This window comes from Brachypodium distachyon, chromosome 2 (assembly GCF_000005505.3).
Source record: "Brachypodium distachyon strain Bd21 chromosome 2, Brachypodium_distachyon_v3.0, whole genome shotgun sequence".
NCBI classification, from domain to species: domain Eukaryota; kingdom Viridiplantae; phylum Streptophyta; class Magnoliopsida; order Poales; family Poaceae; genus Brachypodium; species Brachypodium distachyon.
This window is the reverse complement of record NC_016132.3, coordinates 8,913,760-8,938,080: the sequence shown is the minus strand read 5'-3', so window position 1 is coordinate 8,938,080 and position 24,321 is coordinate 8,913,760. Positions and strand designations below refer to the sequence as shown.

Genomic DNA, 24,321 nt, shown 5'->3' with positions numbered 1-24,321 from the left:
ACGCCAAAAGATCTCTCAATGACATTACACACATATGAATGCACCCTATTGAACATTTTCTTTGGGGTAGATGGCTCTGCACCTCTATCAAAATCAGGGACATGATACCTCCCATCCTTGTATGGAGCACCATGGCCGGTTAGGATAACCGACATCAACTAGATAGTACTTACCTAAAACACAAGATAATTTTTGCAATGAACGCATTGAAGATTAGATGAATGAAATCATCCATATGTTGAACAAGCTCACCCTTCGAAGGATGCGTAAAGATGTCGTGGTCCACTCTCGTGGCATGGTATAGCAGACTTGTTTCTTGCATATCACCCGACTCTCCAATAGACGTGTAGGCGAAGCACATATCAAAATCACAAATTGCCAACATGTTTTGAGATGCATTGTCCGACCTTCCAATGTATCTCACTTGTTTTTCTTAACGGGTATCTCACTTATTGATCAACAAGAAGTGATGCACGAATATGAGTACCATCTAGTACACCAATACAATTCTTAAGGTGCAAATAATCCCTTTTATCACCGCTAATCCTCTTAGGTCAACACAGAACTTTGGATCCTTTGGTCTCAAATAATGAGTCACCATCTTTACGCCACCATGAAGAATCTCATCAAACTTCCTGCAAATGGTCTCACCGGAGTGCTTGAACCAGTTTTGTGTTTTCCGGTTTGATTCACATTCACCAATAACCCAAAGAAAAATCATGACTTGTAACTACTTACTTGTGTGGATGTTGCTACACTATACTTTCTCACCACATGTCATGTAGGTCAAAGAAGGCATGGTTGTTCAAACTCAACATCCTATAGGTCTCTTCAGGTGTTGATTGTGCGTTCTTCAACCAACCTATCCCACTCAGAATAGAGGTCCTTGGTCCCGAAACGCGAGACCATGGGGCGTCTAGATGTCAACCGAAATCGGAGTGTTCTGACATGTCTTTTTAGGGTTTGGACGCTAAAACTAGCCTGCCAGGCATAATAATAATACTCCTCTGGACCTCCGGAGTGAGTATTTCCGTTTCTGGACTGGATCAAGAAAAAACATTACTGGGAAATTCAGGAAAACTCCGGTGCCAAAGAAGGCCTTACCGAAGTCTAACCCGGCCCATCATCCGTGGCAGACCACAACTCCACAGCACACGGCAAGTACGGCGGCACATCATCGGTCCCCACTCACACATGACACGCGCACTTAGGCAGAGTGGCACACACGCTCCCCAGCCCCGTCCTCCTCCTATTTAGCTCTCTCCATTTCCGTCTCCCGCACCGCAAGTTCCCCTGCCCCCAAAACGCACGCCTCCGATCTCCACGCCGAGACGGCACCCTTTTATTACCTATTCCACCACAGCCGCCGCCGGACAGTGAACCCCCGCGGCGGATTCAGTACTCACTGGGATAAGGTAGGGCAGACGCCCCCGAACGCTGCGATGCTTTTGCTATGCGATGAGTAGCTTCCAGTTGCCCGCGCCGCAATTTCGACTCGGTTCAGGGCCGGGCGCTTGATCGTGCCCGGGTGGCGGCGCCGCCCGCCGCCGCGGTGCTGGTTTCGTTGTTTTACTATCGGAATTCGATGGGGTTGCTCGGGGCTTGGGGGATCTCGACGCGGGGAGAGTTCGTCGGATCCCCCGATGATGCTTATGGGATGGTTTGCCGGTAGATGATAGCTTGGTTTGGTTTTCCGATGATGATCGGATCTTCAGTTTTGCTTTCTCGTTGCTCGTGATATGCTTAGATAGTTAGATCCTTGGAAAGGGTGGCGAAGTAGACCGCTTTTGGTGTACTGACGGTACTGAGTTGCAGTCTGACAGATGATGTGATGATTAGGATATGATGCCACAAGGTTCTAGTGCTGTGTTCCTTCTTCCGGTGTGCGTGCATACAGAAATGGGTGTTATATGAATGACCTGCTTAGCAAATGCAGCATCTTCAAAAAGAGTTGCCATCTCATCATTCATCAATCTGTACCGTGCTATATTTTTTAGCAGATATGTGTTTGTTTGTGCCCTGCAAAATATAACGGCTTACAGATGCATCACATATTTATTTTTGTTTGTTATGATGTCGTTATGCATAAAATAGAACGTCTTAGCAGATGCATCACACGGTTATTTTTAGTTGATTATTAGGCTGTCATTATGGATAGAATAAAATGGCTTAGCACATGCACCACACAGTTAATATTTAGGCAATTATTATGCTTTCATTATGTATAAAATACAAAGTCTTAGCAGATGCATCACACAGTTAATTTGTAGTCAATTATTGTGTTGTCATTATGCATTAACATAGATCGGTTTAGTAGATGTATCTAGAGTTATTTTTGGTTGATTATTATGTAATTATGTATTGCTGTACATGTGGATGTTTGCTAGCGCGCATTTGTGCATGTTATGGGACATAGTGGTTACCAAATGCAGCATAAACTTCTTGATAGATGATTTATTTGTCATTGTGCTGCTTTGGCCGTCACTGAGTCTCGTATTTCCATCTGTGCAGATCACACTACCCCAGGCTGAGTTGTGGCCGGTATAGGCAATTTAAGTGTTTGTTAGCTGTTTTCTCTTGTGTCTTAACCTTTGATTAAATTTCATTGAAAGACTGTACATGAGAAAACCGTGTTGTTGGAACATTTCTCTTGTAATATGAATATATTGTGACAATCCTTCTTCCTGTGCTAGAATCATATATTTCAGCTTCAAAGCTCTTCTGGTACTTTTTTAAGTTCCCTACTGAACCGAATACCTAATGCATTAACTTTAAGCTTGTCGTGAACATTCATGAAAATTCGTGGATATTAATTCAGAACCCTGTGGCATATTAACCCTGGATACTTGGCCAAACGGAAATTGGAGCTCCTTGTTTATGTCCTCAATGGAGAGCCTAGCTCAGTTAGAGGTGTTGTGCGAAAAGCTTTACAATTCTACAGATTCGGCTGAAAGAGCACATACAGAAAGCACCCTCAAGTGCTTTTCAGAGAACAGTGACTACATTTCACAGTGCCAATATATATTGGAAAATGCGTCAACTCCATATGCCTTGATGTTGGCCAGTACAAGCTTGTTGAAGCAAGTCTCTGACTGCAGTCTTTCTCTGCAATTGCGCCTCGATATCCGTAATGTTTCTTTCCTGACAACATAGCATGATATCACATATAATTCAATTTTGAATTTCCTGTTCCTTTTCATCTGCATGGCATGAAGGCATTTATGTCTCTTCCTATATGTTCGCATACCGGTTGCTTGTCTTGTGTAGGATGTAACTGTATAGAGTAGTTGTAATTCATTTATAGTGATGTTCAATATATGTTACCATATGTGTAGGTTTTGTCGTTTCCTTGGTTCTCAACTTATTTCCATTTTGTCCGTCAAGACATTAATGCTTCTGTAGCATAGCTGAAAAACACAATTTACTTATTTCGTTGTATCCTTCAGTTTTTTGTGCTTCTGTAACATAGCTGGAATGGATAAGTATCTGTTTCCATTTTATCCTCAGTTTATGCGTCTGCAATTTAGCTGAAACGGATAACTTTTTTATTCACCTTCCCTTATGCACTTACGTTCCGTGTCACTCTTTACTACTAGTTTTAGACTATTTATTTGTGATCCGTGTGAAGGTAATTATGTCATGAACTATCTGGCGGCAAGAGGACCTAAATTGCAGAACTTCGTGATCATTTCCCTAATTCAACTCGTCTGTCGGATTACAAAATTTGGATGGTTTGATGATGACAGATTCAGGGAGATTTTCAAAGAAGCAACAGATTTCTTAGCTCTTGTAAGTATGGCTTGCATTTTGAAGGCATTCCTCTGGGGTTTACCTAATTGCCCTTGGATAAGTATTGTTGTTTAAAGTGGAGTTGTATCATCATATAAGCCATAGGTGACTGACACATTTTCTTTAAAACTAATCATCAAAGTGTAACCAGCTCTGCCAGATACCTGCATTCATTTATAAAAATGTACGGATATAATTTTGTACTGCTTAACCATTGATGGCTCTAGATGTATGATAAGGAACTTTAGCTACTCTTGGAGGCATTTAGCAGAGTTATTTCAGTTTTGCATCCCTTGGTTAATCCAACTTAATTTTCTCATATGAGAAGTAAGCACTAAATGCCACCTTCTTAATCTGCCAGTTGATAATCATATCAAGAATTGATTTGTTCTGAGTTATTCTACCTTTCATTGTACTATATGCAGTATAGTTGTTTCCAGATAGAAAAGATGATTAGTTGTACTTTGAAAAACACATTTACCCTTTTGTCATGCAAAAGTCTTGTTAATGCTAAAACTTAATCACATGTCGCATGCAACATTAGTCTCAATTTCAGTAAACCTATTTACTGAAAGGGTAATCAAAATTACAAGCAAGTTTCAACTACAAAATATGTCATGCAATGTTTTATTAATAAAATCCATCCCACATTACAACTTACCTGATGCAGTTTACTATATTTGTTGCTTATGATTCTATCATTTCAGGCATCTCAGGATCACTACTTAATAGGATTGAAGATATTAAATTTTCTTGTAATGGAAATGAACCAGGTCAGAGCTGAAAATAAGTTATATTGGTAATATAGGTTCCATATGCGTTTTCGTCCCTATCCAATGTGTTCAGGCATTAAAGCTAACACATAATACATTGGTTGAGTTAAGTAAGATACTGAATTTTGCATCTAAAAGATGTTGATGTGATTGCTCCTACCAGTCTGCACTTTTTTTGTTGTTGTTCAAAACTATTTGTCATGTATAGTGTTATTGATGCCCATATGAATTTGCACTCCTGAGAGCCAAAGACTGACTCACCACATTAGTACTGTAACAAAATGTTATTTCTGGCATGCAAATGAGCATCTCAATAGTTGGAATTTTCCTGTTGCTCCTTAGTGTTGCTTGCTGGAACCGGACTGGTTTGACTTGGGATCACTGTAATAATACCAAGGATAGGGTGAAGAATGCTAGTGCTACGTTTAGAGGGCCCAATTTCATGTTAATTTTGTGTCTGTGCGGCCTGCCACATTTGGAAGCAACACAATGATCTTGTCTTCAATAGGTGGTTTGTTAGTTTTAAGGAGAGCTGATTTTTCATTGCTCTAGAGTCAAGGACACCTTAGATTTCCCTTAAAGAAAAGGGAGGCTCTTCTGGCCAGTGTCGCTGTGTCTATGTGTCTTGGGGTCTTCCCCCTCCGTTGTAAATTTTGTACATATTGCCTTTTAATATATTTTCACTGTTGGAGCCTCTCATACAGTTTTATTCAAAAAAAATATAGTACTGTTTACCCCACCAATATTAATTAGTGGGCATGTTAAATATTAGTACGATAGTTGTCATATCTTTATATACATCTCCATGCTAATAAATAGAAGGACAAGTTTTAAGTTTTAAGCATATCCAAGCATCCTAAATTCCTGATCATTCATTCATCAGATCAGAGGGCTATCATTCGAATTCTGCCCCTTTCCCATATATAAACCCTTTATTTAGTACATATCCAGAGATTAATTGCTGCATTACATCTATATTTTATGTGTTGCGCGCTTATTTTAGGAATAGCTTCTCTAATTTACTCCATGCCTTGTATGGACTCCAGGTGCACACTAATTTATAGAAGGGCTTTAGTACTGACTGTAATAGGTGGTAATATAGTAGGTGGGACATCAGTTAATTACTAGTGGAAGAGGGAAAAACGTTCCTTACCTCCGTAGATCTGTTGTGGGCTATTTACCCACTCAACTCGGTTTGTAACTTTTTTTCTTGTATATTTCTTGATAGATGATTGCATGCTACTTTAACTCCTCATAAAGGGAGTTCTATTTGAATAAATAGTAGAACCAAGGCCTGTGCCCTTCATAACATGAAGAATAACATAGCCTGCTTAGTATGGAAGGAACATATTCTAGCTGTCATGTATGCCTCCACTTGTTTCAATCAGCCGTATTGCTTTATGTTTCTGTAACACTTCTCTATGAATAGTTGGAACAATAAATTTCTCAGTATGAAGTTGACTGCTATATTCACTTAAGAGAACTAACTTCTGCTTATGTATTCACTAGCTTCACTTCGGTTGAAAATTTTATTTGTCAGTCCGTGACTTTAATGTGTAATGCCCATTTCTTTTACCATTCCTTTTCCTTTTTAATGTGTATTGTATGCAAAATTTGAATGTCTATTATGTCTGTTTATGCACATAGGCAACCTCGGCAATGCCTTTGACACTTCACAGAAAAATTGCAACTTCATTCAAGGACCAGTTCCTTCAACAGATATTCCAACTCTCTGTTACCTCATTACATCAACTGAAGAGTGAAGGTAGTGTTCAAAGTGTTATGTGGGCGTGATTTCTCATTCCAGTAGATCATATTAGAATACCTACACTGATTTCATTTTCTAATACAATATACTTAAACTGCAGTACCAGATGACATTAGGCATGTCCCTCTGTCCCTTGCATTGAGGTGCTTGTCATTTGACTTTGTTGGTCCAGTGGATGAAAGCTCTGAAGAATTCGGAACACTGCAGGTATATTGTTTGCTTGACTGTTCGCTTCCCTTTACGACGACTAACCTCTCATTCTGCCACACATTTATATCTTGATGCAGCTTCCTGCATCCTGGAGGCCTCTTCTTGAAGATCCTTCCACTGTCCAGATCTTTTTTGATTACTATAAAGTGAATGATACATCCGTTTCAAAAGAGGTATACTTTGATTGTGGGATTTGAATAATGCATTACTATGACGCAATCTGCAGTTATGTATGTGTGCACGTGTTTTGTTTTCTACAGGCTTTGGAATGTCTTGTTAGACTTGCTTCTGTGAGGCGCAGTATTTTTCTGGAGGACCCTGCAAGGTCCCAATTTCTCTCTCATCTGATGTCAGGCACCAGGGAGATACTCCAAACAGGCCAAGGTTTAACACTTACACCTTTTGCTCGCAAGTTTATGATTAGTGCTCTTTTTTTCACTTGAGAACATTGGTCTTAGATTGAAGTCATTTAAGTGGAGGTTAAAAATCCTGATATCCATTAGTTAAGAAGCATTTAGTAGTCTCACGGAATTGCTTAATTCATGGCTAGTTATGTTAACCTAAAGTAATTAATGGGCTCAATGACAAGTCCCAGCAATGATGAAATGCCAAACTTGTCTATGCACTTAATGCAGGAAAAAAATAGATTATTTCATGTAATGTCTTCTGGCCTGCCATTTACAGGTCTTGGTGATCACGGCAATTACCATGAGTTCTGCCGTCTTCTTGGACGTTTTAAAGTGAATTATCAGGTTTGGAATCGTGTTACTTAAATTAAAAACGACCCTGCTTCATTTCTTGGTTGTTCTGTAACCAAGGATATGATTTGTATTTTTTTTCCTTTTAGCGTTTATTAGGAAATAGACAAACTTGTCCATTGTCTGGTAATAATAGTGATGCAACATTTGTGAAGTATGCACATAGATTTCCTCCACAAGTACTCTTTCCTGATACCTTGATGCATGGGTGTTACAATTTTTATTTCTGTAGCTTCTCCTAATCTTTTGGCTTTATCGATTGAGAAAGCACTTAGCTTTCCCACCAGAACAAGAAAAGAAAAGCAGTTAACCACTTAATGTACACTTGAGTTCCATCATCCTGTGGTGTGACTTCTGATGTATTCTTTATATCATTCAGTTAGTAGCCATAAAAAAACATTACTGTACTCTTTGGAACAATTAATTCATATTACTTTTTCATTATCCTTATCTTTACTCCTATGAAAGACTCAACTGGTGGCGGCAGTCCATCGCTTTCGGACTGGATCACTTCTTGTTTTTTGTGTCACTTGTTGATTTGGCACATCAAGATAAAAATTAATACATACTCCCTCTGATCCTAAATTCTTGACTCAAATTTGTCCAAATATGGATGTATCTATTCTTGAAAAGCGTCTAGATACATGTAATATTTCGACAACAATTTAGGATCGGAGGGAGTATTATACAATATAAGAAAATACATAATGGCACAACATGTTCTTTAAACATATATATTTTTAGTCCGCAGCGACGCACGGGTATTGTGCTAGTCATTTTGAGTGGTGAACTGTGGTTAGGAATGAACCCATTTTGATTAGTGTTGTGAACATTTAATATATATGTGATGTTTTGCAGTTGTCGGAGCTTCTGAATGTTGAGTTTTATGGTGAATGGATTGGTCTTGTAGCAGAATTTACAACTAAATCATTGCTATCGTGGCAGGTTTGTCCTTCTTCGTGCTCAGTTACTAATCATTGTTGATTGTTGTGCGTACTATGACTTGTCTGCTATCAATTTATTTTTATAGTGGGCCAGCAACAGTATCTACTATCTTTTAAGTCTATGGTCAAAGTTGGTGACATCTCTGCCTTACTTGAAAGGCGACACACCAAGTCTGCTTGATGAAACTGTACCCAAAATCATGGAGGGTTTTATCACTTCTAGAATTAATTCTGTTCAGGTACTGTCTTCTGTGAGAGATCAACTACTATTTATATTTCAGTGCAAGGATGAAGGAACTATTTGTCATTCTCATTGTTTTCTCATTTCTGTTCATTATAGGCCAGCTTTGCAGACAACTCAGCAGATACAGAAAATCCGTTGGATAATGTGGAAGGACTCCAGGATCAGCTGGAGAGTCTCCCTTACCTTTGCAGATTCCAGGTTGCTACTACGTCACTAATTCTGGTTTCTGATTTTAGAAATAATTATTTTCCTTTCAATACTTCTATTTGTTCCATCTAAATAAGGTCATTTGGAAAAAAAAACGTCGCCTTCTTAAGGCTTTAAACCAAACAGTTTCATCAAGCTCCGTCACTGCTTCAAACTAACGACTAGTCATTTATAAACCCATGAAAGAAGCACACTGCTTGGTGGCCTAATCTTGTATATTTTGTTGTTTTTCTCCATGAAATGATATGGAAGGCTTTTCAATGTTTTCTAAGTACAGAAACACTGTAGTGTTATGAATTTTGCAACTTGAATAAATTGTTCCATAGTACATGCCCTGATTATTACTTTCTTCTTATGAGTTGCAGTACGAAAGTTGTAGCCTTCTCATTATAAATATCATGGAGCCCCTTCTACAAGCTTATACGGTATGTCAGTGTTGTTCGACATATTGGTTTTTCCAGAAGAGATTAAAAATCAAATTTTTTTTACAGGCAAGGTCCAGATTACCAGCTGCTGGAGATTTAGCTGAGCTGTCTGTCATTGAAGGGCAGATTGCATGGATGGTCCACATAATTGCAGCTATTCTCAAGATTAGGCAGAACGTTGGTCGCATGTGAGCAATTAATCCTGCTTGCTTGTTTTCTTTATTTTCAGCTAACTTTTCATGGATAAGGTTTTTATTTTTCTCTGCAGCAAAGATTCACAGGAGTTACTCGATGCAGAACTTGCAGCCCGTGTGTTACAGTTCATAACTATTACTGACACAGGAGTGCACTCACAGGTTAGATGAAAATGATTTGGTCACTTCACATGAATGCTGAGCTAGTGTACTTATAGACAGTTCTATTCTAACTTCTAAGTGCTATCTGCTATGGATGCCTGTGTAAGTACTAAAGGACTCGTATGATACTATAAGGGTGCTACAGGTAGCAGTTTAAATCACTTTGGCAACCATAGTCAACCATAAAAAAAAACACTTGGAGCAATCATACAAAATATCACTTAGGCAATTTGTTTGTCTTCGCCTTTCAGGCAAAGAAACTTGAATTTGAGTATATAATGAAATGGCTCAACCAGTGGGACCGGTCTCGGAGAGGCTGGCAGCTGTTGGTGCTACCTCGCACACCACCACTGTAATTTGCGACGGCAGAGCTCAACGGGACCGAGTCTGGTGTCCTAGGTTGTAGTCATACCGCTGGGTGGTGGGCCAACCCGGGTGGGTCCTGAGCCACCATTGCCGACCGAGTCAGCAGCCGAGTCGATGGTAGCCGGGGGCGGCGGTAAACCACCGTCTTGGTCACGTGAATGAGGAGGTGGAAAACCTGTGTCTTCACACGTGGTGGCATGACCAAGTCCGCTGGAGCCGCCATGTCTTGCTCCGAGCTCCAAGCACAGAATGCAGCGCAGTCCGAGCTGACACTCGGGGTGCAATGATCTGTGCCGAGGCACAGGAGGCACTTGCTGGTGTAGGAGTCTGCGGCGGCGACCAGCTTCGTCAGCGGGGAATTCGGTGGGGGTGGGTGCCGTAGCGGGAGTTGCTCATGGACGCGATCTCACCACTGTTGTGGTCATGGATGCGATCTCGCTACTGTTGTGCAACTTGACTGTTCGGAATTATATGCCAACTTTCATTGACCATGATAACCGTATATGATTGCAGTAGAACAAATCTCCATGGGAGCTAAGATTATGGTCAGTTCGGTATTGTGGTGGCTTCGCAATAGCGCTTTTTAATAGAGTATATTTTTTGATACAACATTTAGTGGAAACCGGAAAGCATTGTTTTCATAGACATGATAGCAAAATCCTACTAGACTCTGTAAAGATCATCACAGCAACCATAACTGGCCATCTTCTTGCGTTGTGTTTCTATTGCCCTCCCAAGGCATGACCATTTGCCCTCTGGTTATGTTTGCTGAGCTCACATGATTTCTATGTCGTTCATTCCATATTTTATGGCATGTCTTCAAAGCTGACCTTTACTTTGCTTATCATATACTCATTCCGTTTCAAAATAGTTGTACACTTAGATTTGTCCTAAGTCAAACTTCATACGTAGAAATATATAAAATATTGAATACAATATGAACACATCTTTCATGACTGATATGATTAAACTAATTTGGTGTTATAATTTTTTGTATATTTTTGTATTAGATTGGTTAAACTTAGAGAAGTTTGACTTAGGACAAACCTAAATGTACAACTATTTTGAAACGGAGAGAGTACTGGTTTTTTAATAAGCTTCACATGATGTACTGTCTTTGCAGAGATATCAAGAATTAAGCAAGCAAAGGCTTGATCGAGCCATTCTTATCTTTATGCAAAATTTCAGAAGGTCATATGTAGGGGACCAATCCATGAATTCTGCAAAGGTTTAGAAGAAATGAAATTAGATGATGGACTAATTTTATATTTAGTGCTTGATATACATTTCTGTCATGTCATAAAGCAAAGTTTCTTTGCTGCAGCAGTTGTATGCAAGATTATCTGAGCTTCTTGGATTGACTGACCATTTAGTTTTACTCAATGCTATTGTTGGGAAAATAGCTACAAATCTGAAGTGCTATGCTGAGGTGACTATTTATCACTGATACAGATTTCAGCTTTAACTTTGATCTGTAAGTTGTTGTTGACCTTTGATGTATTTGCAGTGTGAGGATGTTATTGATCATACACTGTCATTTTTCCTGGAGCTTGCATCTGGGTAAACTTGTATCTTTATGTATTCAGTTTCCATTTTCTCATGTTTAGCACGATTAAAATTCTTCATTTTGTATTGCCATAGCAGCTACATGACTGGAAAGCTTCTTCTCAAGTTGGAGAGTACAAAGTTCATCATTGCAAATCACTCTGTAAAGTGCTTCGAACTAGCTTTCGTTTAACATGATCTCTGTGTTTCTCAATCTTACAAATGATTCCATTTCATTTTTCATCCTGCCAGCCGGAAAACTTTCCATTTCTTGACGAATACAGATGCGTCCGCAGTAGAACTAACTTCTACTATATTCTTGGCTCCTTGGTCTTTATGGAAGATGGCCCAGTAAAATTCCAGAGTTTCATGAAGCCACTTATGCAGGTGCATATGTACTCCCTCTGTTCCATTTTGTAAGACGTCTGGTAAGAGATACAGGACGTCTTACAAATGGGAACATATTTATTACTTGTTTTTATGCTCATATATATTTTTGTTGCTTCCTTATCTGATTTATTCTTTTTTTTATAACTTTGGTCTATTTTACTCTTTGTTTCCATTTTAGGTTGCAATAAATTTGGACGCAAGTGCTGATGCTGCTTTCAGGACTGATATCGTAAAGTATGCATTCACTGGTTTGATGAGAGACCTACGAGGCATCGTGATGGCTACAAACAGGTGCATTATCTGAACATGTGCAGTATAAGTGTGTAACAACTCCTATATTTTTGCAAACTAACTGCACCTTTGTTGATCTAATCCAGCCGCCGGACGTATGGCCTACTATTTGACTGCTTGTATCCATCCTGCATGCCACTTCTACTGAGAGCTATCTCCCTGCTGGCTGATGAGCCAGAGGTTGTCAACTATCACTGTGCTACAATATTTTCTAGAACTGTTTGGTGTCATAGCATACCTAACTTTGTTATCTAGAAGCCAAGGCTTATAAATCTAAAATATCACTACATGCAGGTCACCACACCATTACTCAAATTCATTTCTGAATTTGTTTTGAATAAATCTCAACGATTGTCTTTTGAATCATCATCACCAAATGGAATCCTTCTATTCCGCGAGATAAGCAAGCTGATTGTGGCTTATGGTTCACGAATTCTATTGCTTCCAAATGGCACTGATATTTATGCAAGTAAATACAAAGGCATATGGATTTCATTGACTGTTCTTTCAAGGGGTGAGTATATAAATTTTGTTTGGAACATGCTCTTTCTCAACTGCTAGTTGCTTACATTTTGTATGATAGCAGCTCTATTGTATGATACAAACTATTCAAACGTTCAAACACTCATTTAGTAGACTTCTTTCACCCACTTGAATAAGATCCTTACCTTGTGAACTTTATATCAGTCTAGAGTTCTAAATTTGTGGCATTTGAGTTGAACCCTTGGAGATCTCCTGAAGTGAATATTCAAATCGGCTGCAGGGATTGAGAAATTGCAAGATAGTTTTGTAGTTCCGTAACATAATACGATTCTACTGCCCAAAGAGTAGTTCATGTCATGTCAGTAATTATTTTCTGAGAAACGTACTTAGGCCTCTCCCAATGCTCCAAGGTGGATTGTATCTTAGGTATGCCATATAGGCAAAAAGCTGATGTGGAGGCCTAATTAGTGAGGAAAGATAGGTGTCGTATCTTATGCAAGATACAGCTCTTAGCGTGGAGCCAACAAGGCAACAAACGCTATGTTTCTCTCTCACAAACCTATTAAATGATAACTATTTTAGATACAACAATAAAATACAAACCATTGGTGAGTTGTAGCTAAATACCTATGCGTAAGATACAACCTTAAAATACAATGTGTTGGGAGTGGCCTTAGGAGGGCCCTGTGTTACTGATTTGTGTGTATTTTGTACCTAATATTATTTGGTCTTTCATGAGTTGAAATTTTTGTCTTGTTGAATATGCAGTACTATTTATGAACAAATAATATGTATGCAGTCCGTTCAATTTTTATGTGATTCACCAGGCTTGTTAATAATAGCGATTTAAAATGCTGCGCATTTGCACTGCTGAACTATCATGTTCGTTTGGGACTTTTTTACTGTTCTAGTGAGCGTTCAGACTCTTTCTTTAACAGCAGCAGTTACAAACTAAGAACTGGCTGGTCCCACCTGTTTCTAGTCACACTAGCTAGTAGTTGTTCTTGATTCCTGATGGTATTAGTTTTTAATGCAATGAGTTATGATCTATCCCAATTACTGAAGCCATTCTTAATGAACCATGAATTCTTGTCCAGTTTCTAGGTTAGTCTTTTGGGGCTGGGGGATAACTTCATTCAGGTCTTGTAATTCTTGACCACGTTCTTATTTTTTTTGTAGGGTTATGTTTTGAACTATCATTCTGTTTCCATTATTAAGGTTAAAATAAGATAATAGGTCATTACACAAATTTGAGCTTATTACTATGATTGTCTCTATTCATTGAGAAATATATTGAGTCTCATTGCAGACTTGTAATCTTATTGCCGATTATTTTTACTATTCTTGTCGCCGGTCTTTTACTTGAGTTATACATGCAGCCTTATGTGGGAACTATGTCAATTTTGGTGTATTTGAGCTTTACGGTGACAGAGCACTTGCAGATGCCCTCGATATATCTTTAAAAATGATTCTTTCAATACCATTATCTGATGCATTGACATTCAAAAAGGTATCCATGCCATCTTTGGTAATTTAGTTTACAATTTTATTGTTGTCCTATACAATTGTTTTTCTAAAAATATTTGGGCTAAGTTCAGTAGCGCATATCAAGTAAAGTTGTTCCCCGTATCACATAGAATGTGCATAGGAACAATGTATGCATATCAACTTAGCAGAGGCAATTCGCTCATTAGGAACTGGACCAAGTGATTTAAGCACCAATACTGTTTAGTTAGTTTTTTTTTTCCATTTAGAAATTAATGCCACATATTTACATGGCTGGTGTGTTAATATGCTGGAGTTGCATTGTGGTGCAACCTGGGGGCAACCAGCCATGCCCACGACCTTGTTAAGACTGGGGTTCCTAAATTTTGGGAAATGGTACGTTTTGCATGTGCACTTTTTTCTGTGAGTATAAGTGGGCTACCGTTTATTATACTAACATAAGGAAAGTTCAGAAAATATTGAGTAAAATTGCATGCACATGGTGAGAATAAAAAATAAAACACGAAATGATCCATGACAAATAGTGGGGGCCGCAGCCTGGGGCTGATAGTGATGCCCCCTCTGAAGAGTAGTCACAATGCTGGTTTCTTAGGTGGTTTTCTCGATGTCTCCCACACAGAAACACGTCCCTAGATAGTACTACCTCTGTTCCTAAATGTAAGTTTTTAGAAAAATGTACTAACATCTACTACCTCCAATCCATATTAATTGTCTCAAATTTGCCCAAATATGGATGTATCTATGCCTAAAAAGCGTCTAGATACATGTAATATTTCGACAAGTAATATGGATCGGAGGGAGTACAATATAAAATAAGTATACTATGAGGATATATCATGACGGATTTAATAAAACTATTTAGAGTTGTAATATTGGTAGATTTTTCTATTAAAAAATCAAACTTTAAGAAGTTTGACTTAGGACAAAGATAGAACATCTTATATTTAGGAACAGGGGGAGTAGATGTAAGTAAACTTGTTTTCTTATCTTGTTAATGAGTAGACAGTCCTGCTGATTATTCCCGGGGAATACAGTGGCGCCCAGAATCTTTCCACAAGGCAGTTTCTGGAATCTTCGACGCTGCAATATTTTTTGCCTTACAAATCTAGGGATTTAGAACAACCTAACTTATATTCTAATCCCTAGAATTCTACTTGTCTATCAAAGATATATAGAAAAATACGAGTCTAGATGGTCAGAAATACCCCTTGTTTGTAGTTCCATTGTATTTTTATTATGTTCTGGTTATCATAGGTCAACTCTAAATGTTAAGCAGTATCCTTTGTAGTGTGGACTCGTTTGTTCAGATTAAACCATCAGCAATATGTTCAACTTGCTTGGCCATATGCGAGCATATTCACATATTGTGACAACCCACACAACTTTCTGTTCAGCTGCACATATGTGCTTGAACTGTTTTAAATTTGGTCTGCAGAATCATTCAGAATAATGTAATTGTTTTGTTTCAGTTATCAAAAGCATACTATGGATATATGGAAGTTCTGTTCAACAACAATATCACAATCCGCTCTGTTCTCAATTTGGATACAAGCACATTTGTGCATATTGTCAACTCGCTTGAATCTGGCTTAAAAGGATTTGATACGGGGATATCAACACAGGTATGCTACTATGGATCTTTTTGACCACTTAAAAATGTTACTGTAACAAAGTGACAATTGTGACGGATCGGTGTTTAAGCTATGGTGTCCTGTGGGGGTGACTTTCTTTCAACATAGTTATTTCCTGCACCAAAATAATAATTAAGTTCTGGTGTCTTTTATGTGTTTGCCTGAAGCTATTCCCTCCAATCCATAATAAGTGTCTCAGATTTAGTACAACTTTGTACTAAATTAGTACAAAATTTGATACACTTAATATGGATCGGAGGGAGTAGTTTATTTTTTGTTGCAACGAAGCTTCTCTGTTACATGTCTTGTTAGAATAATGAATTCTGGGAATCCTTTCTTTTCCTGCAGTACCTGCAGGTTGGGCTAATCTGTATTCTGTTGTTTTCTTTTGGCAGTGCGCTTCTGCCATTGATAGCTTGGCAGCTTTCTATTTTAACAATATTACATCTGGTGATAATCCTCCATCACAAGCTGCACTGAATCTTGCTCGGCATATTGGAGAGTTGCCCAATTTGTTTCCTCAGGTTTGTGATGCTAACCTTCTACCATGTTCTGAAAGGTTACTATGTAATAATAACATTGTTTCTGCAACAGATATTGAAGACACTTTTTGAAATCATTATCTTAGAGGATGTGGGTAATCAGTGGAGTCTTAGTAGACCAATACTGAGTTTGATATTGATCAGTGAGCAGGTGCCTATCTTACTTTTCTTGCTGTCATCATTAACCAAGTTTCCGTTTTCTCTTTTACTCTTCCGATTTTATGTCGTTGTAATTTATTTATTTGCGTGTATGTGCAGATGTTTAGTGATCTGAGAGCACAGATATTAGCGTCACAGGTTAGGATGCTCTTTTGCTCTAAGTTCAAATACACATTCCTTCCTTTCCTCTCATTTTGTTTTTATCCACCTGTTGAACTTTCTATCTCGTCGTCAGTGGTTAAACCTTTTTATTTTAAGGCGGGGGTATAACTTCCTTGAGTAAATCAATTTATTTTTCAAAATTATCACAAAACCACCTTAGCATGTATGACACAACTGTACTTTTAATATGCAAGCTTTCACAAAATCGCTCACCAAACTACTGTAATCCTATAATGGGAACTGCAGTTTTAAGACATAGCATACTTTCATCATTTGTGAAATGTTGCTTAAAAGTGTACAGGGAAAACTGTATTTGAGTTTCATTTATACCACCATCATGGTGTGTATCCAGTTTTGGGTGACTCTTTGGTATCATCAGCTTACACTTTACCAAATACTATGTGGTACATGTGAGCAATTACATCTCTAGTGTTTCCTGTTATTATGATGTGTATGGAATAAGGAGTGGAGTACATGAGTTGGTGCCGCAAAAAAAAAAAGATTGTTTCTGATATAATAAAAAAATGCCAGGTTTGATTGCACCAGAGATTGCAATACATTTTGCAGATATTGGCGAGCTTTGAATAATGTCTGCTTGATAGTCAATTTGTGGGATCAGTTAACTTATTTAAAGTGGTTCCTTTGGCATCACTCCTAAAAAATAGTTCTTGTGGGAACTTTTTGCTAGAAGATGAAATATTGAATGTTTGATATCTGTAGCATAACAGTAATGTTTATTAGAAAATGGAAGTGCTAGAGGCTGCAACTAGTCTATTGAAGTTACATTGTGACATCTCGATTTTGCATGTTCTAAAAAGAAATCAAGTAGGTGGGGAAAGAGCATATGTATTTGGTGTTGTTGATTCTAGGTCATGTTCTTGTGAGAAAATTGAATAATCTTTTGATAACCTCTTAATTGTATATTGATATTAGAATTAGCTACTGTTATGTTCAACTAGTAAATGTAAAAATGAAAGAAGATACTGGGTGAATTATTATTTGTTTCACTAACATGCTTCATTCTTTAATTTTGAACCACATCAGTCTCACTAGAGTTATGCTGGGATAGTTACAACGAAGTTTTAGACTGGTTGAAGCCTTTCAACTTTTTTCTTTTTTATATATCTTTAGTCCTATAAAAGATTCAACTGGCCGTCACCTCCAGACTGCATCACTTTTTTTGCATCACTTGTTAATTTGGCACATCAAGATAAAAACGAATATGGATTATATAATTTAAGACAGCAGATAATGGTACAACACTTTCTTTAAACGTTTTTTTTAGTCCGTAACGATGCATGGGTATTGTGCTAGTAACTGTAGCAAGCTGAATGGACTATTGACCAGAAGAGCTAATGCACATGTTTCTGCAGCCTGTAGACCAGCAACAGCGCTTCTCTCAATGCTTTGAGAAACTCATGACCGATGTCACAAGGAGCTTGGAATCAAAGAACAGAGACAGATTCACTCAAAATCTTACAACATTCAGACATGATATCCGAATGAAGTAACAGCCGTTCAGTATGAGCTGTCAATTTTGGTGGTGCTTCTTTGCTGTAAATACCCAGCTTATTTTCCATCTTAGGAATCACCTTTTGTTGGGAAAAAGTACTTGAGATCAAGAACCCAGTCTGGCTCGCATTGCTGAAAGATGAAGGGTTCTGTCAGTGCATGATGTGGCGAAAACCAATTGTAATTTGTAGATCTATTAGCTGGCCGTTCTTATCAGAATAGTGAATGGTGGGAATTGATTTGTCTTTTTCTATGCATCTCTTTGTTCGTACAACAACATTCATTGTGACCTGCCGTTTCCCCAAAGTGTTAGGGGGACAATGGCCATCACTTGCCTAATTCATTGGTTAAGAGTTAGAAGGTGATGTTGTAAATGGCCGCTGTGGCTTTGCTAATAGGTGAAAATGATAGTCTGGGAGAAAGGGGAAGTTTTGCCCCCATGTACATCAATGTCCATACTTTATCCCGTGTACATCAGTATCCATCTTTTAACTTCGTTTCTGCAGATCAAGCTATTTTGTTTTGTCTATGTCAATGTTCTATTTTGGTGGTTTTACGCAGGTGGATGTCGTGCTCACCAATATTTTTCACTTGGTTCTGTGTAGAGTACTAATCTGTTTGAGGGGCTTCAAGCTTGCACTTGGATTGCGTTATCCTATGCATCCGATTATCAGATTGTTGCTGATTCACTTTTTATGTATATTTCTTACTCATATCCCACTTTATAGGGAATTCTGGCTATTGTATATATGGATAGCTAGCTCTTTCATGTGGTCAAATTTTTGTTCCACTTCTCATTGGTATATTTGGGCGTCTACTGGCGATGCCAGTTTGCCAAGAACAGTAATAATAAGCTCATCCTATCAAGCAACTGCATGTGCATTATTGTGATGCGAGTTGAAGGGTGGTTTATAAAGTGATCGAAGCCAAACGAAGCCTCGACAGGAGTACTGTGGCGTTTCAGCAGGCAAAACAAGCCCAATAATTTTCGACGACGTAAACGAGAGCTGGGTATACGAGCAAGGTATTACGGATCGTTCAATTAGATGCGCAAATGCACACATCATCCAGGCTTCATCGACCCAATTGAATATGCGCCTGTCACGCGAACGACATTCTCTAGTTCCACACTAGACAGTAATCAGTTCCGAATCTTAGTTCGTACAAAGGAAGGACGAACTTGAAGGGAGTACAGAAGAACACACAAGTTTTTAGAGTTCAGATCTAACATGCCTTCTTCCGGAAGACGATGCCAGCTACAAATAGATGACCGTCATGCAGCTGGTACGGGCCTTAGTCGCGGATCCTGGGCTTCTTGACGCGGTTGCTCCTCCTGGGTTGGGCCTGGTTCTCTTGAGTTGGCCCATCAACGCTGGTGACTGTGGATGTCGTGACATGGCCTCCCCCTGTAGCAGCGGTTTGCCCCCAGGCCGTCGAAGAAGTCATGCCATTTGACCAATACTTGCGAGAGAGTACCAGCCCCGAGCTTGATCAATCGACGAGACAAGACTGCCTCTGGAATGGCAACATGGTCAGTGTCCATGCAAATATCTGGTAGGTCAGAACATACCTCAGTATCAGGGGCAATGGCACGTTTCAGAACTGAGACATGCACCACAGGGTGTATCTTGCTACCAGCTGGAAGAAGCAATTTGTATGCCACTTTGCCAATGCGTTGCACAATGCGAAATGGCCCAAAGTATTTGAAGGAGAGATTTTGATTGGTACGATGAGCGACGGTCATCTGCACATAAGGCTGCAATTTCAGGTAAACCTGATCACCAACAGCGTATTCACGTTCCAGTCTGCCCTTATCAACTTGAAGTTTCATGCGTTGCTGCGCCCGTAATAGATGATTCTGAATGACAATGTTCATATTGGCACGTTCTTGCAGCCAGACATCCAATTTTGAAACACTCGTGGCAGATGCAGCAGTAATACCCAGTTGTCGTGGAGGATGACCATATAAGACCATGAACGGTGTGGTGCGTAGTGCAGAATGGTAAGATGTATTGTACCAGAATTCAGCTAGGGGTATCCAGTGGTGCCATTTGGTAGGACAGGAGTGGACAAAACATCGTAAATAAGTTTCCAAGCACTGGTTTAGCCGCTCAGTCTGTCCATCAGTTTCAGGGTGTCGGGCACTGCTCATATTCAGGGTGGTGTCAGTCAATTTGAACAAATGCTGCCAAAAATGACTCGTAAACACCTTGTCTCGATCAGAGATAATAACCTCAGGAAGACCATGAAGTTTATAAACATTATCCACAAACAATTGGGCAATATGTTGAGCAGTATAAGGATGGCGCGGTGGAATGAAATGACCATACTTACTAAACTTGTCAATGACCACCAGAATAGAGTTGAATCCATGAGCCAAGGGTAAACCTTCAATAAAATCCATACTGATGATGGATCAAGTTTGGTTTGGAATGGGCAATGGGTGTAACAACCCTGGCAGTTTAGCGTGGTCCACCTTTGCTTGCTGACATACAGTGCAATGTTTCACATACTCTTCTTCCACACACTGTTTCATGTTAGGCCAAGCAAATAAGGCTTTAATTCGATGGTAAGTAGCAGTGGAGCCTGAATGCCCTCCAATGCCTCCAAAATGTAAAGCTTGTAGGATATGTTGTTGAGCAGTTGGATTGGCACCAACATAGATTCTGTTTTTTTTTATCTCAACAAGCCATCTTGTAATGTATAAGAGCCTGCAGAATTTTATTGGACAACTAAGGAGGTAATGAGTTGCTGAGCCTGAGGATCATCAGCATAGCCAGTAATCAACTGGGCCTTCCATTTAGGAACACAGGTGGATATGTCATTACTCTCCACAATCTCGAAATAGCGACTTAAAGCATCTGCAGCTTGATTAGTAGAACCTTTCTTGTATTGTAAGCCTAGTAAGGTAATGAATGCCTTTTGCTGAATTGGAGTGGTAAGTTTTTGATCAGATAAGTGGGCCAAACTCTGATGATCTATCTTGATGACAAATTCTTGATGTTGCAAATATGGTCTCCATTTCTTGATAGCCATCAACATAACCATACACTCTTTCTCATATGTAGACATCCCTTGAGATTGAGGGCCAAGAGCTTTGCTGAGGAATGCAATTAGGTGGCCTTCTTGCATCAAAACAGCTCCAATACCATTGTGACAAGCATCAGTCTCCACTGTGAATTGCTTGGAAAAATCAGGTAAATGGAGAACAGGGGCATTAACGAGAGCAGTCTTAATGGCATCAAATGATTGTTGCACCAAACTTGTCCAAGAAAATACAGTGCCCTTTTTTAGTAAATCAGTCATTGGGCGACTAATGACACCATAATTCCTGATGAATCATCTGTAGTACCCTGCTAAGCCTAAAAAGGCTCTGACCTGTTTAACATTAGTGGGTACTGGCCAAGTACACACAGCTTCAATCTTTTTGTTGTCAGTGGCAACACCATGAATGCCATTGATGTGGCCAAGATATTCCAACTGCTGTTGAGCAAAGGAACACTTGGAGTACTTGACAAAGAAGTTAGTTTTTTGCAAGATATCGAACACTTGTTGCAAGTGAATCAGATGGTCCTGTAAGGTTCTACTGTATATCAGAATGTCGTCCACAAAAACCAAGACAAATTTCCTTAGTATAGGTTGAAAAATAGTGTTCATGACTGCCTGAAATGTGGCTGGAGCACTAGTCAGTCCAAAGGGCATAACCCTGAATTCAGAATGTCCATTATGAGTTTTGAAAGCTGTTTTAGATTCTCCCCCAGGGGCCATTCTAATCTGGTGATAACCAGTACGAAGGTCAAGCTTGGTGAACCATTGGGAACCAGCTAATTCATCTAGCAGTTCTTCCACAACTGGCATAGGACACTTATTCTTCACTGTGATAGCATTGACTTGTCTGTAATCCACACAAAATCTCCATGTACCTTCCTTCTTCTTGACTAACAACACTGGAGAGGAGAAGGGACTAGTGCTGGTCTGAATGAAACCTTTTGTGAGCATTTCATGAACTTGTGTTTCCAGCTCATCTTTTAGTTGAGGAGAAATTCTGTAAGGTCGTATGTTCACAGGTTGGGCACCTGAAAGCAATGGAATGGTATGGTCATAAGGCCTGGATGGTGGTAAACTGGCTGGTTCAGCAAAGAGAGTGACATGCTGTGTCAAGAGTGCTTGTACTTCAGTGGGAATGTCAGCATCATCAGGTGTTTGCTGTTCTGAAGTAATTGGACAGAGATGAACAACCTGTTCCACTTGTCCTTTTGTGATCATCTTGTTGAGGTTGGTTGCAGTGATTGAAACACAGGTGGACACTGTATTCTTTAACCCCCTGAGTGTGATGCGTTTGCCTTGATGTGTGAATCTCAACTTTTTGGTTTTCCAGTTCACAAACATTGGGCTACAGTCGGAAAGCCAATCCATGCCCAAAATGATATCATAACAGCCCAGAGATAAGACTCTCATAGAGGTGGTGAAAGTGTGTCCTTGGGTCCACCACATGAGATTGTTCACAATTTTGTTACTCTGCATGGGCTTCCCATCTGCCAAATGAACAGAAGTAGCTTGAACTGGGGAAGTCACTAAATTCAGGGCCAGGACAAGCTGATCACTAATGTAGTTGTGGGAGCTGCCAGAGTCAATAAGAACTAGCACAGATTGTTTGCCCACTAACCCTTGCAGCTTGATGGTTTTCCTTTTGGATGTACCTTGAATGGCATCTTCAGAAATACTCATGAGGTCAGTGTCAGATTCTGAGTCACTAGCAGTAAGTGGAGTGGAAGCAGAAGTACCAGGCAACTGTAATGTATCCAGTAATTCATCCAACACATGTAAGGAGATTTTATCAGCACACTTGTGACCTGGACTGAACTTATCGCCACATTTGAAACACAGCCCTTTAGCACGCCGCATAGCATGTAGGGATTCATACTTATCAGCAAAGGAGACCTCCTTGAGCTTGTCAGGTTCAGGTGTACTAAGAATAGCATCAGAGGATTTCTGAAATGGTTTGTGATAATCCTTGGAATCAGCCTTATAATAGGGCTTGCGCTTCAGTAATTTCCAGTTCTTCCTCCTGAACAAGGGCCAAACACACTACAGTATCAATTGTTCTAGGAGTGTGAAGTCTGACAGCTATTCTAGTGTTAGACACGATTGACTAAAAATGTTTCATCATAACCAGGATTGTGAACTAAAACTTTATGCATCAATTCCTGAAACTGAACATGATAATCCTGAACAGTGCTGAATTGCTTGAGTTTAAGCAGCTTCTCCAATTGCTGTTCATATTTATTTTTATCAAATTTGGCAAACACAGCTAAAACCAAATCAGACCAAGTGTCTAATCTATGCAATGCCTCATGACTCTGTAACCAGGACTTAGCTAGACCATGGAAATGTAATGTAGCATAATTTGACCAATTAGCATGAGGAACTAAAAACATCTGAAAGTATTTTTCACAGCATTCTTTCCACCATTTAGGATCCTCGCCGTCAAATCTAGGAAAATCAGTACGCGGCATCTTGCCATGCCCAAAACGGCCACCCATGTGAGAACTCTCGCCTCTATCAGTAGTATCCTCATGAAAAGCAAATTGAGCAGTAGAGGGGCCATTCGCACGCTCACCTTGGTCCAGGGGCATCCCTAGAACACGAGTGGTTCGAGAGGTAGGCCCCTGGGTCTGTTTGTCGCCGCCGTGGCCATTGGCCCGCTGGTCCTCACCAGCATGAGAAGTTGTCGAGTGGGGATGAGCCTCGAGCATGTCGATGCGGCAAGTGAGCACCGAGAGCTGGTCATGGAGGTCATTAGTGGAGTTCATGAGCCGGGTAACAGTCGATGCTGATTGCCGATGCTCGGACAGGATGGTGGTGTGGTTCTGAAGGACGGAGTCGATCTTCTCCATCAAGAGGTCGATCTGCTTCGATTGGTGTGCCGTCACCAGAGCGTTGTCCTTGCCGATGGTCGCCGTGGAGGCGAGCAGATGTTGGAGCTCCTGGATGGTGAGCTCGGCGGCCGTCATTCTTGCGGTCAACGTAGGTTTGCTGGATTTCGCCGTGTTCGTCCTTTTCGGGGCAATTCAACCTAAGCGCAGGTACACCGAAGCATTTTGCATCGGTTCTCAGACGAGAATCAACACCTTTTGCCAGGAATTTTACAAATCGCACACCAAATACAGGACGAATTGGGGAAAAAATTCGCACGGGATAGAAGTGGGTCTGATACCAAAATGTCACGCGAATGACATTATCTAACTCCACACTAGACA

At 39.8% G+C, this 24,321-nt stretch overlaps 2 protein-coding genes across 8 annotated transcripts; one reads left to right on the top strand and one right to left on the bottom strand.

Annotated features, from left to right (window-relative positions):
• The first annotated feature begins 1,207 nt into the window (after positions 1-1,207).
• LOC100841022 (exportin-7) lies at positions 1,208-18,590 on the top strand. 7 transcript variants are annotated; one of them, XM_014899410.2, is made up of 30 exons: positions 1,216-1,415; positions 2,512-2,724; positions 2,819-3,127; positions 3,629-3,789; positions 4,497-4,562; positions 6,210-6,327; positions 6,431-6,537; positions 6,618-6,713; positions 6,801-6,924; positions 7,225-7,292; positions 8,157-8,243; positions 8,329-8,481; positions 8,583-8,684; positions 9,059-9,118; positions 9,185-9,306; positions 9,387-9,474; positions 10,964-11,068; positions 11,165-11,269; positions 11,348-11,400; positions 11,482-11,548; positions 11,638-11,772; positions 11,954-12,066; positions 12,153-12,246; positions 12,361-12,580; positions 13,929-14,059; positions 15,525-15,677; positions 16,082-16,210; positions 16,281-16,379; positions 16,487-16,525; positions 17,923-18,590. In XM_014899410.2, exons 3-30 carry the CDS (start codon positions 2,878-2,880, stop codon positions 18,058-18,060), a joined length of 3,183 nt encoding a protein of 1,060 aa, XP_014754896.1. In that variant the 5' UTR covers positions 1,216-1,415; positions 2,512-2,724; positions 2,819-2,877; the 3' UTR covers positions 18,061-18,590. The 7 variants fall into 7 exon arrangements, with proteins under 7 accessions (XP_024315722.1, XP_014754898.1, XP_014754896.1 ...); XM_014899411.2 differs by having other exon boundaries at positions 2,512-3,127; positions 11,168-11,269; XM_014899409.2 differs by having other exon boundaries at positions 2,512-3,127.
• A 513-nt stretch (positions 18,591-19,103) lies between these two features.
• Positions 19,104-24,097, bottom strand: LOC106866214. The gene is made up of 2 exons (XM_014899197.2): positions 23,682-24,097; positions 19,104-23,129 (listed from the first exon to the last, which is right to left on the bottom strand). The coding sequence occupies exons 1-2, from the start codon at positions 24,073-24,075 to the stop codon at positions 23,107-23,109; spliced, it is 417 nt and encodes a 138-aa protein (XP_014754683.1). The 5' UTR covers positions 24,076-24,097; the 3' UTR covers positions 19,104-23,106.
• Positions 24,098-24,321: the final 224 nt, after the last annotated feature.

Coding starts and splice junctions, on each gene's coding strand:
- LOC106866214 (XM_014899197.2), bottom strand. CDS start 24,075: ATGACGGCCGCCGAGCTCACCATCCAGGAGCTCCAACATCTGCTCGCC. Junction 23,130..23,681: donor AGGGATGCCCCTGGACCAAG/GTGAGCGTGCGA, acceptor GCCCTTGTTCAG/GAGGAAGAACTGGAAATTAC.
- LOC100841022 (XM_014899410.2), top strand. CDS start 2,878: ATGTCCTCAATGGAGAGCCTAGCTCAGTTAGAGGTGTTGTGCGAAAAG. Junction 11,069..11,164: donor AATCCATGAATTCTGCAAAG/GTTTAGAAGAAA, acceptor TCTTTGCTGCAG/CAGTTGTATGCAAGATTATC. Junction 12,067..12,152: donor ATCGTGATGGCTACAAACAG/GTGCATTATCTG, acceptor GATCTAATCCAG/CCGCCGGACGTATGGCCTAC.